The sequence below is a fragment of the Podarcis liolepis genome (genome assembly GCF_965112155.1).
Source record: "Podarcis liolepis genome assembly, chromosome: 4".
NCBI lineage: Eukaryota > Metazoa > Chordata > Lepidosauria > Squamata > Lacertidae > Podarcis > Podarcis liolepis.
Window position 1 is genome coordinate 98,828,054 of NC_139558.1, and position 17,594 is coordinate 98,845,647.

The window sequence follows — 17,594 nt, forward strand, 5'->3', positions numbered from 1 at the left end:
AACCCAAGGTACCACTGTATTTTGATTAAGGAATCTTTTGCCCAGCACGGGGCTCAAACACCTGACCCTCTTTCTGCCTTGCCCACAGATCCTAGCTGCCTCAAGGACAACCCAGGGCCTGAGCCAAGCCCAGGAGCTTACGGCATGGATAACCTGACCTCTGCCACCAGCAAGGACTCATGCACCTACCACGAGGAGTTCAAGCAGATCCTGCTGCCCGTGGTCTACTCGGTGGTCTTCGTCCTGGGGCTGCCCTTGAACTTCATCGTCATCGCCCAGATCTGGCTGTCGCGCAAGTCTCTGACGCGGACCACCATCTACATGCTGAACCTGGCGGTAGCTGACCTCCTCTACGTCTGCTCCCTGCCTCTCCTCATCTACAACTACTCCCAGAAGGACTACTGGCCTTTCGGGGACTTCACCTGCCGGTTCGTGCGCTTCCAGTTCTACACCAACCTGCACGGCAGCATCCTCTTCCTCACCTGCATCAGTATCCAGCGCTACCTGGGCATCTGCCACCCGCTCTCCACCTGGCACAAGAAGAGGGGCAAAGGCTTCACCTGGATGGTCTGTGGGGTCGTGTGGTTCCTGGTGGTTGCCCAGTGCCTGCCCACCTTCGTCTTCGCCGCCACCGGGATCCAGAGGAACCGGACTGTCTGCTACGACCTGAGCCCGCCGGACCGCTCTGCCAGCTACTTCCCTTACGGGATCACCTTGACGGTCACGGGCTTCCTGATCCCCTTCGTCTCGATCTTGGGCTGCTACTGCTGCATGACCAAGATCTTGTGCCAGAAGGACGAGATGATTGGGCTGGCCGTCCGCAAGAAGAAGGACAAGGCCATACGGATGATCATCATCGTGGTCCTGGTCTTCGCCATCAGCTTCTTCCCCTTCCACCTCACCAAGACGCTCTACCTGATCATCCGCTCCATCCCCGAAGTGCCCTGCCTCACCCGGCAAGCCTTCGCCATCGTCTACAAGTGCACCCGGCCGTTCGCCAGCATGAACAGCGTCCTCGACCCCATCCTCTTCTACTTCACACAGCGCAAGTTTCGCGAGAGCACCCGGCACTTGCTGGATAAAGTCAGCTCCAAGTGGAAGCACGACTCGTGAGGAAGCGTCCGTGATCCTGTGCCAAGGGAGGGTTGGCAACGCCCCGTCTGCGCGGCACTGGGCGCCAGAGGGAGAGCTCGGCCTAGCGCGGCTTCAGAGGCCTAACTCTGGTTGCCATGCCAACCCTATTGGAAGGCCTTGGGAGAATGTCACTGGGCGAACAACGGACCGCCGGGATGCTCTGCTCTCTCCCTTGCCTTAGGGCTGCGAGGATTCGCTCCTGCTGGTTTGGGAGATATCTGCTCCCCGTGGCTGGCGCCAATGGTCCTTCGTACCGCCATGCACCCAGAATTGAGTGGCGGAAGAACAGGAGAAATACGACTGGCGTAAAGTCAGGGACATCGAAGCCACCTTCTCCCAAGTCACTCTGCCCGTCCACCTGGCTGTCTTGTCTACCCGGACTGGCAGCAGATCCCCAGGGCTTTTTTGGCTGGAGCCGTACCTGGAAATCACAGAATTGTAGAACTGGATGGGACCCCCAAAGGTCCTCTAGTCCAACCCCCTGCAGTGCAAGAATAAACAAGATGCCATTGGAGACTGAACTTGAGACCATGCTGAGCAGATGTTCTGCCGCTGGGCTACGTCAGCTGAAGGAGAGAGGATCCTGAGAGAGGATCTCTTTAATGAGATATTCCAGATGGACTGAATGGGCTCTGGGTGACCGGGAGTGGGTGGGTGGGGTTATCGCTTAATTGTTTAAAGCCTTTGGGGGTCACCCAGGCATTGTTCAAGAAACAGTATTATTACCTTTTCACAGAGAAGGAAGTCCTAGTCTTTCAGATCCCTTCTGAAATCAGGGGGTTCCAAGCATGAGCTGTGAACAGATCCTTTAACGACAGATCTCCAACCGGACAACGAACATCAGCAAATAAATGCAAACCCCCCCCCCCCCCAAGTTGCTGCGATGAACTGAGAAATGGGGCGTTGTCCCGTCTGGCGAGTCCTCCATTGCCACGTTTCTCTGAAGGGACCCCGTTGAAAAACCACCAGTGTTGATTGATTTCTTGTCATTTCTTTCAGAAGATGTAATAAATTTCAGGCTTGGAACCTCAGCTTATTATATACCAGCTGCTGTCTGAGCAACAGTTGTGTGGGAACCTCCTTGTGAGCCTTACGAGAGAGTTGCGCGGCGGAATTGGCCTTCGGAAGAATGCCGGCTTTCTCTTTTCCTTGCTTACCCATAAATCAAGCAAGTTCCTAGCCCTCATGAAATCCACAGTGCTGGGAATCAAAAGCAGGGAGAGTGTTGCTGAGCTCAGGTCTTGCTTGTGGGCTACTCATAAGCGTCTCGTCGGTCCCTGTGAGACCAGGCTGCTGGAGTCAACGCAGTAGGAAGCGTGGTGTAGTGGTTAGAGAGACGATAATAACTGGGGGGGGGGGGCTGGGTTCAAATCCCCGCTTGGTACTGCAGGCACTTTTCCTCTCACCCCAACGCACCTCACAGGGTTGTTTGTGATGCCATCACAAGCCAGGTTGGTGGAGGGAGAGAACTCTGAACGCTATTCTGAGCCCTTTCAAGGAAAAGTAGGATAAAAATGTAGGCATTTCCACACGTGCATCTTTCCATTCAGGCACGTCAGAGCCATCGTCGCCGTTTAAAGACATATTTCAGCCAAGCCAAAGGACAGCTAGGCACATGACCTGAGGGAGCCGTTCTGGCAGCAGAAAGTGGTGCCTAAGGCAGGGGGCAAATCTGAGATTTTCCACCCCCAGCCAGTTTGCTTTGCCCCAGTGCCCTGGCTCAGCTTACCTGTCTGCTCTTTTGCACGCTGGTTTCACCTGTGCCTAGGGACGCGGGTGGCACTGTGGGTTAAACCACAGAGCCTAGGGCTTGCCGATCAGAAGGTTGGCGGTTCGAATCCCCGCGACGGGGTGAGCTCCTGTTGCTCGGTCCCAGCTCCTGCCAACCTAGCAGTTCGAAATCACCTCAAAGTGAAAGTAGATAAATAGGTACCACTCTGGCGGGAAGGTAAACGGCGTTTCCGTGCGCTGCTCTGGTTTGCCAGAAGCGGCTTAGTCATGCTGGCCACATGACCCGGAAGCTGTACGCCGGCTCCCTCAGCCAGTAAAGCGAGATGAGTGCCACAACCCCAGAGTCGTCTGCGACTGGACCTAATGGTCAGGGGTCCCTTTATCTTTACCTTTACCTAGTTGTTAGGACGCGGGTGGTGCTGTGGGTTAAACCACAGAGTCTAGGGCTTGCCGATCAGAAGGTCGGCGGTTCAAATCCCCACGACGGGGTGAGCTCCCGTTGTTCGGTCCCTGCTCCTGCCAACCTAGCAGTTCGAAAGAACGTCAAAGTGCAAGTAGATAAATAGGTACCACTCCAGCGGGAAGGTAAACGGCGTTTCCGTGCGCTGCTCTGGTTTGCCAGAAGCGGCTTAGTCATGCTGGCCACATGACCTGGAAGCTGTATGCTGGCTCCCTCAGCCAATAAAGCGAGATGAGTGCCACAACCCCAGAGTCGGCCACGACTGGACCTAATGGTCAGGGGTCCCTTTACCTTTACTTCACCTGGGCCAGGAGGACTCCTTGCAAGATCCAGCCACTTAAGGACCGATGTGGTTCTTTCTCCCTGGCAAACCTGCCATGTGTTTCCCAAACCCAGCAGCACCAGGAAAAGTGCCATTCATGGCAGCCCCATGGTAGCCAGTGTGGGGTGGTGCTTGGAGTGTCAGACTAGGACCTGAGAAAGCAGGGTTCGAATCCAGGGGGAACCATATACCCCACCTTGAGCTTCTTGGAGAAGAAGGTGGGATATGCGGTAAATGGAAATAATAAACAAACAAGCAACCCACCCACCGCAGCCAATCTTCCCATATGTATTTTTCTCTGCCCTTTGCTTTCAACTACTATTTCATTCCTTGTCCAAATGCATGTGGAACAAGTGTTACCTGCAACAAAATGTTGCAGCGCTTCTCCCCTGCCCCCCAGCAGGAAGTGGTTCCCCCCCCCAATTTTTTTAATTCATTTTCCAAAATTTTTAAACATACATACAGCTTAATTGTACTTAATCCAATCTTAGTAACATTATTAAGTGACTTCCTCAAATCTCCCTGGGTGAATTTCAGTGTATATCATTGTAACAGTTTTCCAAAACCAATTAACTTAGTCACTTAACATCTTTCTTTCTTTTCATTTTAACTTTAAACATGTTATTCTCTAACATTACGTATTTAAATCCTAAGCCTATCTGGTATTTGCAAGTTTTTCCAATTAAGTTATTTTAACATATTTAACTAAATAGTCTTTGAATTTCATCCTGGTAGTCCTCCTCCTTCTGGTCGCAGACTCTTCCGGTCAGGTCGGCCAGCTCCAAAAAGTCCATCATCTTCATCTGCCATTCCTCCACTGTTGGGATTTCTTGTGTTTTCCAATTCTTAGCTAACAAAATTCTAGCTGCGGTTGTGGCACACAAAAACAGTCTAACATCTTTCTTGGGCAATTCCAAACCTGTTATTCCAAGAAGAAAGGCCTCTGGTTTCTTAATAAATGTATATTTCAACATTTCCCCCCAATTCATTATAAATATTCTCCCAGAAGTCTTTCACCCTGGGGCAGGTCCACCACATATGATAAAAAGTACCTTCTTTTTCTTTACATTTCCAACATAAATCATCACTATTATGAGATATCTTTGCCAATTTTACAGGAGTTAAGTACCACCCAGCAGGAAGTGTTGCAGCTTCCGCTAGACAATTCAGTCCCTCCTCCTGAGGTACTGCAGGAGCATAGCTGTCAACTTACAGATTTGAAAATAAGGGACCAGCAACCTCAAAAGTAAGGGATCAGCAGCCAAAATAAGGGATTTTCTGGGCACAGGTATGTTCAACTTTTGAGCCCCTCCGAGCCAAAGGCAGAAAGCCCAGCCAGCAGCCAAACGAAGCCTCAAGCCTCAAGGAAAACCACCGTCACCTCTCTGCTGGGAAGCGCTGAGCAAAGGCGAGTTCCCAGGCAACGCGGCCGATTTGATCGGCACAAGGCATGCAAGCTCCACCCCCCAGTCGTTCTTAGACTCCTTATTGGGTGAGCAACACAGCCAAGCAACACAGTTGGAGCCTCCCTCCTCCCTGGCCGGCAGGGAGGGAGAGGAGCTGCTTCCTTTGAAACCCGGGAAATTTAAGGGGCATCATCAATAAGGGACAGCAGCGAGACATGGTGCTGGGATAAAGGACTGTCCCGCCAAATAAGGGACGCTTGACAGCTATGTTGTGGAGCACCTTTTTCATCCCAACAGCTGCAAATCCTTCTGAGCAACCTTACAGGATCCACATTCCAGTAATGGGTGAAGCCGGAAGCAAAATGGGGTGGGGGGGCAAGATAGCCTATATGATTTTGACCTCTTATATTCCAGACTTTCTTCTCCACACATACACAAAACATCCATCTCCCAGGCAAGCAAGAATTCATCAGAGTTGGAGGACGCATTTGAAAATCGGGCAGGGACATTAATAGGAGAAGCAAAGCAGTGATTGGGCTGGTTGCAGCTGGGGAGGGGGGGTGTAGCCTGAGGAGAGTCCCTGGGGCCAGGTGAAGAGGGCTGGAGGGCCACATTCAGGAGCGAGAAAGCAGCAAATCGCACTGTGCAAGTAGGAGTTAACTCCTTATTATCAAGAACACAATCTGCACAGACTGAGTGGAGTGTCAGGCCTAATGGACACAGCAGTTCATCCCCGGTAGGCCTGGGTCACCCATGGGTCAGTTGCCAAGACCCCTCCACCCCACAGCCATCCAAGTCCTCTCCAAGCAATCAGAGACTGCGCCTGCATGTAGCTAACCTCTTCTCCGCTCTTTGCATGCCTCTTCTAGTAGGAGGGAAGAGGAGTGTGTTGCAGCAGGAGGGAGAGACACCTAGGACTCTTCACCAGCGGGACTCATCTCTTCCTCTTGGCCTGCTTCCACTTCTGTACTTCTCTGCCACAGAATCTCCCCGCTCACGAAGCCCTGTTCCCTTTCCATCTTCTGACACCTCCTCCTCCCAGTCCTTTCCCTTTCTGTACCTACTGTGCTTGTTCAAGGCTCGCTGGGCCCATGGCTGCTGTTGTGATTTTTCATTTCAGAAATCCAGATCTTGGGGGACTGCCCTTTGCCTGTCGACACCTCCCTCTCGCTTTTCACCCCCCGAGTTTCAGAGTAAGCGATGCCTTGCTTTGCAAACGGTCTCTGTACCCATGTAGGTGAATTTGAATGCTGCAAAATATCACGCCTCCCTTTGCAAGATGTTCCCAGTATTTACTTTTTTCCTTTCAAACTTCATCTCTATAAATAACTAGCTGTCTCGCTTAAATTTTCCCCCTCCTGTGTGTCATTGCTGTTTGCTGTTGTGGGTTGAGGATTTGTGAATGCCTTTGAGAATGTCTTTGTAAGCTCCTTGGGGCAGGGAACGGTGTTTGTATAACTTCCTGTGGTCCTCTCTAAATAAAGAGAGTTCTCCTGCCTGCCCCTCTCACATGTTGCCCTGTTGTCCAGCTTTGTTTTGTGCACACATGTTCAAGCAAATTGTACAGCGTCCGTGGTGGTGGCGGGCAATTCTAGATTCAATAGCTTTTTGTGTGGAACAATTTGATCCTCTGGGGTGTCTGACAACAACAACAACAATAATAATAATAAGACTGGGCTTAGGGTGGCTAACAACCAATAAAAAAATCAAGTTGATTGAAATACAACTTAAAAACAAGATTAAAATACAACATTAAAATGCAGCCTCATCACAGGAGGAGAAAGGAAAAAGAAAGAGGGGGAGGGAATCAAATTGGCTCCAAGCCAAAGGCCAGGCGGAACAACTCTGTCTTACAGGCCCTGCGGAAAGAAATCAGATCCTGCAGGGCCCTGGTCTCATGAGGCAGAGCGTTCCACCAGACCGGAGCCAGCGTTGAGAAGGCCCTGGCTCTGGTTGAGGCTAATCTGGCTTCCTTAGGGACCTCTAGGGTGTTGCTATATATGGACCTGAAGGTCCTCCGTGGGGCATACCGGGAGAGGCGGTCCCGTAGGTATGAGGGTCCTAGGCTGTGAAGGGCTTTGAAGGTCAAAACCAGCACCTTGAGCCTGACCCTGTACTTCACCGGGAGCCAGTGCAGCTGGAAAAGCACTGGGCGAATATGCTCCCACGGCAGAGACCCTGTGAGGAGCCTCGCTGCAGCATCCTGCACCCTCTGGAGTTTGTGGGTCAGCTTCAAGGGCAGCCCCACATAGAGCGAATTACAGTAGTCTAGCCTGGAGGTTTCTGGGACAGCTTCAAGGGCAGCCCAGCGTAGAGCGAATTACAGTAGTCTAGCCTGGAGGTGACCATCGCATGGATCACTGTGGCCAGGTCGGGGCGGGAAAGGGACCAACTGCTTGATAAAGGCAGCTAGAGGAAGAGAACAGCACATTGGAGCATCTGCACGGCTGTGGTTGCACATCGGAAACCCAGGCTCAAAGAATTTACACAGCTCCCTAGGCATAATCGAGTCCATCATTTGTGTCTCAGACGAACCTACCGCACAGGGTTGTTGAGCGGATCGGATCTCAGAGGTCTACTTTTGAGGTGACCTACTAGTGTCCCATTTCCCTTCTACTCCCCAGACCCCACCTGACCCCTAACTTCTTTTGCCTTTCTCCTGGGGTGTGTGTGGTGGTACCTGGAGGTTTCAATGAGCCAGCTCACACACCCTCCATCCTTTCTGTGATAAGAGATGTCCCCTCCAACATTTCTCTGATGAAAATAAAGGGACCCCTGACTGTTAGGTCCAGTCACGGACGACTCTGGGGTTGCGGCGCTCATCTCGCTTTACTGGCTGAGGGAGCCGGCATACAGCTTCCGGGTCATGTGGCCAGCAGGACTAAGCCGCTTCTGGCGAACCAGAGCAGCGCACGGAAACGCCGTTTACCTTCCCACCGGAGTGGTACCTATTTATCTACTTGCACTTTGATGTGCTTTCGAACTGCTAGGCTGGCAGGAGCAGGGACCGAACAATGGGAGCTCACCCCGTTGTGGGGATTCGAACCGTCAACCTTCTGATCGGCAAGCCCTAGACTCTGTGGTTTAACCCACAGCGCCACCCACATCCCTTTCTGTGATAACATTTCTGAGATGAAAATAGGGACGCCCTATTTCGGAAAACGGGTAAAAGCCTCAGAGAAGCTGCTAGGAATTGCTGTCGTGCGTCCCCACCGATGTATTTCTTATCCATAAAAAAATTGGTGTGGCTGAAAGTGTGGATCAGAAGAACTGCTGTTTAGCTCTCCCAAAAAAGAGACCTTGGAGCATTTTACGGGAGATGCTGTTTGGTTACAGTGTAACCAGCGAATGCCACCAGCAGAGAACATTGGTTCAGATCAGAGATGGGGAGCAGAGCTTCTAATCAGTAACTCATTGACAGCAGGCAACAGTCTTGGGTGTTCCTGGAATGCCTTGATGGCTCATTCCTGACAAACCTTCGCAGGGGACCTGCCAGAACCATGCGGAAGTGGTAGCCAGCCCAGCAGAAGCCCCAGGCCACAGAGATGACGCCCTCCCAGTCACGGGTATATTACAGGGCAGCGATGGGGGTTCATTGATTCATAGAGCTGTAAGGGACCCTGGCGGTCATCTAGCCCAACCCCCTGCAAGGCAACACAGGACTCGAACCCACGACCCAGAGATTTAAGAGTCTCGTGTTCTACCAACTGAGCTACCCCAGGCAGGCAGCCTGAGTTCTTACAGACACTTGACGGTCCCCAACTCCCATCAGCCCCTGCAGCCAAACATGGCCCAACATAGCTTACAGCCCAAAATCTGGTGCAGGAAGTACAATAGAGGGCGGAGAATGCGATACAAATGAGAATGATATAATTTATTTCAGATAAGTGAAATCATCAGAGCTGCCTTCGCCAGCCTTGAGCCCTCCAGGTATTGAGGGATGAGAGGCAGTATGGTGTAGCGGTCAGAGCGTCAGACAAGGATCCGGGAGAGCAGGGTTCGAATCCCCACTTGTCCATGGCAATGCCCTCCCTGGGTGAACCTCTGCCTCTTAGCCCATTCTACCTCACAGGGATGTTGTGGAGATTAAATGAGGAGGGGGACAAGGACCACGTGTGCCGACCTTGAGCTCATTGGAGAGAGAAAAAGAGGAGATATAAATGCAATAAATGCCTACTTGGGAATGCAACGACATACGCACTATACACATTTAAAACACATTTCACACACACCCATCCAAAGAAATTTGGGTATTGTAGTTTGAGAAGGGGCTTCTGGGAACTGTAGTTCTTCAAGGCGTACAGCTCCCAGAATTCTTTGAGGGAAAGAAAGCGCTTTGAGAGTGCTTCGAAGGTGCCATGTGCTTGCAAAAAAATGCACCCACTGTTTAACTGTTTGGTCTGCCTTCGACACATAGCTCACTCCTGTGGGTGCAAAAGTGTTTTTTAATGAGCAACTGTGCCCTAATTTTATTTTATAAAATACCCATACAACAGGCAGAAACCAACAGGTGAAGCTTTTCCAGTGAAGAGGAAAATGTACCTCTGGAACCGTACCTTCTCATTCATGCTTGATGGAAAGTCCATTTTTATTTGACTTGCAGCCTTGCGGACCACTTGAAAGCCAATGTTTGTGTCTTCAATGAAAGATACCTTACGCTAAGCGGGGATACCTTAGAGCAGAGTCATTGCATTCAAATAGGGTTGCCATGTGTCCCCTTTCCCCCCAGAACATGTCCTCTTTTTCAGGGGTAAAATTTGAGACCAATTGCATCTATTTGCTTTGAACGGGCGTCCTCGCGTCCTCAGTTCTGCTCTTCAAAATACAGCAAGCCCAAGAAGAGAACCGAGTTCTGTAAAATTAATAAACCATATTTCTTAAAAGTACACCCAGCGCTCTCATTTGCTCCTTCCAAAAACACCAGCTGAAAGTTTGCATTTAGATCTGGATTCAAACGCTGGTTCGGCCAAAGGGTTCCCTAACACGCCAAAACGTTTTATTTCACTCTCGATTCCTGTCTGTGAAATGGGCCTATTTATATCCTACCCCAGAAAGGCAGGGAAGATAGCAAACATGTATATATACACACATAGGTATATGCACAAATGTGAAGACAGCTGCACAGTTGCTAGTGTTTAATCGGTAGATGGTGCCCAAATCGCTTCCAGAGGAAACGGGCTTTCCCAGGCCTTACGAGTTAAAAGCAACAACACTATTAAAATATTTGGCTGCAATCCTAGCCCATTAAAGTCAATGGGAATTTTGGAACCGACTTCAGCCGAGGGAGCAAAAGATCACACCCTTTCCATTCCTGACTTGCTACCTCAAAAACGGAGGGAGCCTTGGAAAGGAAGAGCTCTGATTTGGCCCAGATCGGAAAGCCACATCCTCTAAACAGAGAACGGGAACTGACAAACCTCAAAGGCATAACCCAGCTGGAGATTCGCTTTGGGGGCAACTCGGTGCAGGAGATGCTCCTGCTGGGGTGCACCGCTAGCGCAGCCAAACTGAAATCCACGGAGGACGGACCCACCAATGGCTTTTTGTCACGGCTATTGCTATAGAGGAGCTCCCTTGTACAGGAGAAGTCTACCTCTGAGTATCAGTTTGCTGGGGAGCAATGGTAGAGGGAGCAATCGCTTCCAGGCTTTCTTCCTTGAAGCGTCTGGCGGGACACTGTGGGAAGCCAGTTGCTGGCTTAGATAAGTCCTGAGGTCGGATCCAGCAAGCAGTTTTTATTATTCTCCTGTGCCTAGCAAGGGCGCTTGTTTGCAGAACCGACTCTCGCAGCGCAACGCTTTGGCACAACCCGATCCTATGCCCCTAGAAACGAACCTTGCATAGGATGGCGGTTGCGAGGCCTGCTCCTGCAGGTTTCAGGGTCTCGCGGCTGCAAGACCTGGAAGTCGAAATATAATATCCCTTCCGAAGAGACAAAGGGGGGGGGGTGACTCCTCGTTTCCTCCTCCTCCTCCTCTCTCTCCCTTTTTAATTGCACAAGAAATGTTCCCAGAGACTTTGCTTTGCAAAAGACCATCCCCCTTTTCTTCTTCCTTTTTTAAAAAAAAAGAAAGAAAAGAAACCACGCCTCTTGAGGGGGAAAGTTTATGTGAAATGCTAAAAAAAAAAAGGCAGAGGGGAAAAAAAGAACCACGCAAAAATAAACACAACAAACAAACGGCTGGAGCGAGTAAGACGGGATGCCGTTTGCAACGCCGCCGGGGGCTCCTGCAACCATTTTAAAAAAAATTATTTTTTTGTAAATTACTTTATTATTATTTTTAAAAATGCACGATGGCGAGAAGGGCTCCCCGACCCCCACCCCCGGCCCACCAACCCCGGAGAATTCCTGCGCATACTTGGAAGGTCGCTTCTTCGTCTACTCTGCACTGAGATGCGGCGGGGGGCTCTCTCGTTGAATCCGACGGGCCGGCCGGATTCCTGGGCCTGAAAGTTTGGCGTCGTAACCATCACCCTCGGCTTTCCTTCCGCTTCTCCAGCCGCCGGGATCTCCTTTCTTCTTCTGGGAAGGAAAAGAACCAGAAGTCCGGGTCGCGGGTGGTGGGGAAACGGCGGTTGGACCTCCTCCGGGAGCCTGGATCGAGCAAAAGGAACAAGCGATTCTGCAAGGCTGCGATCTCCCTTCCTCCCCTTTTTGCGCATTGTTGCAAAATCCAGCGCGGGCTGCCGCTGCAGCCGTCCACCCGCCCCGCTTCAAACTGAACTGCAAAACTGTGCGAACTTGCCTGGAAGTTTGGCTGCTGCAAGATCTGCCTCTCTCTCTCTCTCTGCCGCTTCCACCCCCCCCAAAAAAAGGCCGCCCCCACTTTCTTTGCACGGCGGAAAGGAAGCGCGGATGGGCGCCGGCGCGGTGCCCCGGACGGTTTAGAGAGAGGGGGAGCCAGGCAGGGGGCGATTCCGGGGGTGGCTTTGGAAAGCTGGGCGCGTAAAAACAATGGCGGAGGGGGAGGCCGGGAGGAGAAGCCCCCTTTCCCGGAGCGCCTCGTGCAAGCGCCTCGAGAGGTGGATCGGGCCCGAGGAGCGGGCCGGAGGAGGCGGCGGCATCGGCGGCCCCCGGGGGGAGCGGGAGGCGGCGGCGCGCCCGGGCGCCCAGCCGTGCCAGGGTCAGCCTCCAAGCGCCAGGGCGCAGCAGCAGCAGCAGCCGTCGCCAGCACAGCCCATCGGACGGCGATCGCCCAGCCGAGCTGCTTCGTTCAGCGTCTCCCGCAGCGTCGCCAAGCTCTCGTCTTCCTCGCCTTCTCCCGGGCCGGATCCTGCTCCTCCTCCTCCGACGCCGCTGCCGGGCGGCCGAGCTCTTCGGAGCCTGTCGCCGTCGGTGCGCCAACTTTCGCGGCGCTTCTGCGCGCCCCAGAGCGAGCCGGGCGCGGGGAGAGGAGGCCCCTCCACCTGCGCCGGGGCCAGGGAAGACCAGGCGGCTCGGCCCGCCGATGAGACGCCGGCAGCCGCCGCCGCCGAGCAGCCTCCGCCTCCGCCTCCTCCTCGGGGGAAAGGACTGAGCGAGCCCCCCAAAGGCGGAGACGCGGCGCTCGACTGGCCCAGCGTGACCGAGATGCGCAAACTTTTCGGAGACGGCTTTCGACGGCAACAGCAGGGAGGCCCCCGAGGCGACCCCGTCGAGGAAGGCGCGGCACCGCGCGCCCCCCAAGACCAAGCCGGGGAGCTGGGGCACCTGCCGGGCAGCATGGACGGCGCCCCCCGCCTCCTGCCCGATGGGGCGGCGCCCGGGCGCAGGGAGGAAGAGAGGCCCCGCGTCGCGGAGCAGCGCCGGGAGGCCCCCCCGACGCCTCCCCCGCGCAGCTGCATCCCCTTTCGGACCCACCGCCTGCCCGCCCCCCGGACCGAGGCGGAGAAGTTGCCGCAGCCGCCGCCGCCACTTCGGGAGAGTTTACATTCCTGGCATAGTTGGACGCTGCTGCCAGCTGCCTCCTCGTCCTCCTCTTCTTCCTCGTCCTCTCCAGCCGTCCTTCTCCTGGGCGAAGGTGGAAGCAGCAACTTCAGGCCAGGGGAGATTTCCAGCAGCGAGGAGGAGCTGATGGCCAGGCCCCAGGGGGGCCCCCAGCCGGCCGCCTGCTCCCCCCCTGGCGGCAACGGCTGGCACGGATCTCCCCACGAGAGGTCCTCGGAGAGCGAGGAGGAGAACCGCCTGGCCGCCCCCAGGAAGCGCTCCCTCCGGAAGAAAAAGAAGGATCCCTTGCCTCAAGAACAGGCCTCAGACAGCGATGGGCTGGTGGCGGGGATGGAGTGGTACCTCAAGGCCCAGGAGGACCTGGCACAGACTCTCTCCCTGCCCTCTGACGAAAGGACTAGGCCGTCTCCCGAGGTCAAGGCCTCAGCCACCACCAGCTTGCTGGGCGAGGCCAAAGCTGCAGGCGAGGGCCCCATCTTGGGTCGAGGCCCGCTGGAAGGCGGCGGCAGCAGCAGCAGCTCCTTGCTTGGCACCCACGGGCCCCTATCCTCGGCGCCCACTCTCCCACTCGTCTCCCGAGTCTCCAAGGTGAACATCCCCCCTTTCTCCCCAAGCCCCTGCGGGTCGCGAAGCAGCAGCCGGTATTCCAGCACCGAGACGCTGAAAGAGGAGGACCAGTTTGGGGCCTCCTGGCCTGGCCAAGGCAGGGGCTCGCAAGGGGGTCCGGGCCTGTTCCGCTCTCCAAGCTTCAACCAAAGCGACAGCCTGGCTCGGCTGCAGGCTCAGGTGCGTGCCCGCCCCAAGTTCCCCTTGGGGATCGTCCGAGCCAAGCAGGACTTCCCTCCATACGAGAACCTGCGCGGCGTCGGCCTGGAGGCAGCGGAGAAGTCCAGGAACAGGAAGTCCATGTCGAACCCGGATATCGCGACCGAGACGCTGGCGCTGCTCAGCTTCCTGAAGTCGGACCTCTCGGATCTGAAGGCCAGCAGGAAGGACGGCAGAGCCAGCCAACTCGAGGAGGAGGAGGAAGAGGCCTTTGGTGGCGGCAGGTGCAGAAGTTACCAGTATGGCCTGGCCGGACAGCAGCTGGTAGGTAGAACCCAAAGCGAGGCTCAGCCACCAAACCGGTGGGCACCGGGCGGCAGCCGGCCGACTCTGAAAGACCTCACAGCGACCCTGAGGCGGGCCAAGTCTTTCACCTATTCGGACAAACCCGTTCCCCGCAGGCTCTTCCACCAGAGCGCGATGAAGCAGAGCTCCTCCGAACTCCTCCTCACCAATGCCGGCGACCAAGATGCTGTTTGCGGCCGTGAAATTGGCCGAGGCGGCGAGGGCGGCGAGTTGCCCGTTGTCATCCAAGACCAGTACATCCAAGAAGCCAGGCAGGTCTTCGAGAAGATAAGCAAGATCGGCTCCCAGCACGATTACAACTTCGGTCTGGACCAAAAGGACGTCGGAAGCGTGGAAGGCGAAGGAGAGGATGTGGAAACGTGGAAGGAGGGAGCTGTGGAAGAAGGCCGCGGGCAGGGATTGCAGAAGGCGGACTCCGAAGGGAACCTGTCTGGCGGGAAGTCCTTGGAGGAACTCTCGGGTCCTGAATCCAGCATGACGGACGAAGGCATCGTAACCGAGCCCGAAACAGGCCCTGCCTACAGTTACCTTAACCCGTCGGTTGCGGCCTGGAAGCACCAAAGAGGAAGCGAAGGCAGCCTGTCCACGGTGAGCTTTCCAAACCACACAGCCAAAGCGAACAGCGAGAAGTTGGGCGCCGCCGAAGAGGCCCTTCCCAACGCCAAGACAGCGCTGGAGGCGCCTTCTACGCCCAGTGCTCTCCGCCGGCGTAGGAAGTTCCCTTCGGTGGGGAATGGCACCTCCGAGTCCAGCAGCGGGAGCAACGGTGAGTCCAACGGCGAGGCCTACCGGTCTTTGAGCGACCCCATGCCGCACAGGAGGTCCTCCATCACGGACGATGCAAATAACTTCTCTGTGGACAGTAACCTCCTGGGGTCGCTGAGCTCCAAGTCGGGGATGCCGGAGGCCTCTGCCGTCGCTCTCTCCGAGTGCGCCGCCAGTGCCGCCAGCGACCTGTCGGTCTGTAGCGAAGGCGTCAAAGACTACAGCACCGTGATCCAGAACATCGTCAGCCAACCTGGTGCCCTGGACAAAGTGATCGACGAGAAGGGCAACGGGAAGACCATCAAGAAGAAGTCTTTCAGCGACCCCAGCCGTCGCGGAGAGCTGTCCGGCGCCGGCTTCGACGGCCCTGGGGAACCCATCAGCGAGATGGACCAGAGCATCCCTCCCTCCAGCAGCGAGCCCATCCTGTCGGACCAGGTGAGGGAGGCTGACGGGGGGAAACTGTACTCCCAGTCCGAGCACATCTTGCCGGCAGCTCCAGAGGGCAACACGGCCGACGTGGCTCCGAGCTATGGCTTCGACCCGAAGCTGGCCGAGGTGTTGTCGCCCAGGATCGTCCGCCGAAGCTCAAAGAAGCGCAGCAACAGGGCCAGCTCGCAGGAGGGCCGTGCCGAAGAGCCCGATGTGCCCTCCGCCATTGCCCCTTCCGCTCTGGGGAGAGCCCGGCCGCCCTCCAAGCACACCCGCCATGCCAGCGAGCCTGCCACCTTCATCCCCATCACGGGCGCCAACACCCCCCCTCCCTTGAGCCAGAACGTCCACGGGGCCACGCCGGACCTCCCTCGTCTGCTCGCGAAACCCTACCCAGTCCTCCAAACCCCTTCCTTGGAAGATGTCACTAAACACTACATCTTGGCCCTCGGTGAGCTGCCCTCCGCCGGCTCGGTGGATACGCCCAGATCCTCGCCCGCCACGTCGACCACGTCTGAGCCCAAACTGCCCAGGTGCCCGAAGCATCATGAAGAGCCGGGCGCCGGCCTGGCCAGGAGCAAGCCACAAGTGGTGAGTTGTAAGATATTTTAATTTGGTAGGGGCTAAGAGCTTTTGTCTTTGGTTTGGAGGGAGGATTCCACCTTTGCAGATGGAGTTGTGAGATCTGGGCTTGAGTGGCGTGCGGTTGGGAGTCCCCACCTGCTTTCGAGTGTGGCTGAGCTTTGGTGCAGCTGTAAATGCAACGTGCTGTGCTGGAAACTAGTGTCCTGGTAGAGATGATTGGCACCACGGAATTGGTTGTCAGTGGAACATTTTGGGAAAGGATCCCGGCCTCCTTGCAAAAGTTGCATGGAGATGGTTGGTTCTGGAGAGGAAACTGTTGTGTGGAAATACCATGTGCACCTGCGATCTGGCGGGTCTGTGCTGCTGCCCAGATGTTACTTCATTTTTCATTTCGCTTTTAATTTGTACTCACGCCCCTTGTAATGATCTGATCCTGTACAAAAAGTCGTAATGAAACATGACTTTAGGATGAAAGGCTTAACATCAAGTGGCGTTCAAGCATCTGTTTGAATATAACAGCACACAATAAAATTCACAAAACGCCAGCAAATAATAACAGAAATCCACTCTTAACCATTGCAATGATTACCAAACTGTGATAAATAATAAAAAAAACGCCAAGTCACAGTGCATAAAATGCCACGGTACGTAAAAAGCCGTGTAAAATAAGGTTGCCAGATTTTTTTCAATGAATCTGGGGACACTTTTCAACTTCCTACTAAATAGATGGATTTTGTCAGGGGACTGATTTGTAAATCTGGGGACTGTCCCCGGGAAACGGGGACATCTGGTAACCTTAGTGTAAAAGGATCAAATTGAGAAACAAAAACTTATAAAATACCATATTTTTCGCCCTATAGGACACACCGTCCCATAAGGCGCACCTAGTTTTTTGGGGGGGAAATAAAGGGGGGGAAATTATTTTCCCCCCAGGCGCGGGGCTGGGGCGGCCCGAGCTTCCCCCGACCCCAGCCCCCAAACAGGCAGCTCTCTGCAAGCCGTGGGAGCCCAGCGCTGGCTCCCGCTGCTTGCGGAGAGGTCCGCGAAGCCTGGACGCGCTGATCTCAGCGCTCACAGGCTTCGGCATGCAGGCAGCTCTCCGCAAGCAGCGGGAGCACTCACGCTGCTTGCGGAGAGGTCCGCGAAGCCTGGAGAGCGAGAGGGGTCGGTGCGCACCGACCGCTCTCGCTCTCCAGGCTTCAGCGAAAGCGTGCATTCGCCCCATAGGACGCACACACATTTCCCCTTCATTTTTGGAGGGGGAAAAGTGCGTCCTATAGGGCGAAAAATACGGTAATTCCTAATGCTCATGCTCAAGTTGACCCGGGACGGCTGCACCAATATCAGTGTTTTATGGTGAAAGGCTGCAGCCCACCCTCTCCCCCACAATTCCTGGTCGAGGAGTAAGCAATTTATTCCTCTGGGTTTGGTTGACATGCTTAGAGCTTGTGGTAGTGAAGATCTTGAGAGGTTTGATGTTGGTATAAGATGTTCCTACAGGAAGCATAGGCCCAGCTCCATCCAAAGAGCTTAGATTTCCTTCTGGGAAACCCAGTTCCTAGTGAAGCGTTGGAACTGTGCACCCAGTAGGACAGCCTTGCGATACTTGCTGACTTGTGGTGTCTGTGTGCCCAGGGCACTTTTCTCTGGCTTGCACACGTGCTCACAGGTCCAGAGAACTGTTCTCTCCCTTGCCTTATA

General features: G+C 54.6%; 2 protein-coding genes and 3 long non-coding RNA genes across 10 annotated transcripts in view; 4 read left to right on the forward strand and 1 right to left on the reverse strand.

Annotated features, from left to right (window-relative positions):
- P2RY6 (pyrimidinergic receptor P2Y6) overlaps positions 1-2,165 on the forward strand; it is a 50,356-nt gene extending 48,191 nt beyond the window's left edge. For all 4 annotated transcript variants that reach the window (XM_083499819.1, XM_083499816.1, XM_083499817.1 and 1 more), the window contains exon 2: positions 89-2,165. In XM_083499819.1, coding sequence (XP_083355945.1) covers positions 145-1,113 — 969 coding nt within the window. In that variant the 5' untranslated portion in view covers positions 89-144 and the 3' untranslated portion in view covers positions 1,114-2,165. The remainder of the gene's footprint in view (positions 1-88) is intronic.
- LOC310705462 overlaps positions 1-17,594 on the forward strand; it is a 295,970-nt gene that overhangs the window by 88,062 nt on the left and 190,314 nt on the right. The gene's annotated exons all lie outside the window — the stretch shown is intronic.
- LOC310705495 lies at positions 4,628-5,383 on the reverse strand. Its single transcript, XR_014525342.1, has 2 exons — positions 5,316-5,383; positions 4,628-4,834 (listed from the first exon to the last, which is right to left on the reverse strand). It is a non-coding gene; the product is annotated as an uncharacterized lncRNA (long non-coding RNA).
- Positions 4,735-6,562, forward strand: LOC310705439. The gene is made up of 2 exons (XR_014525283.1): positions 4,735-4,850; positions 5,331-6,562. It is a non-coding gene; the product is annotated as an uncharacterized lncRNA (long non-coding RNA).
- The window catches only part of ARHGEF17 (Rho guanine nucleotide exchange factor 17), a 198,674-nt gene continuing 190,314 nt past the window's right edge, over positions 9,235-17,594 (forward strand). For all 3 annotated transcript variants that reach the window (XR_014525147.1, XR_014525148.1, XM_083499151.1), the window contains exon 1: positions 9,235-15,899. Coding sequence is in view for 1 of the 3 variants with exons in the window: in XM_083499151.1 (XP_083355277.1) it covers positions 12,009-15,899 (3,891 nt within the window). In the remaining 2 variants the exon portion in view is untranslated. The remainder of the gene's footprint in view (positions 15,900-17,594) is intronic.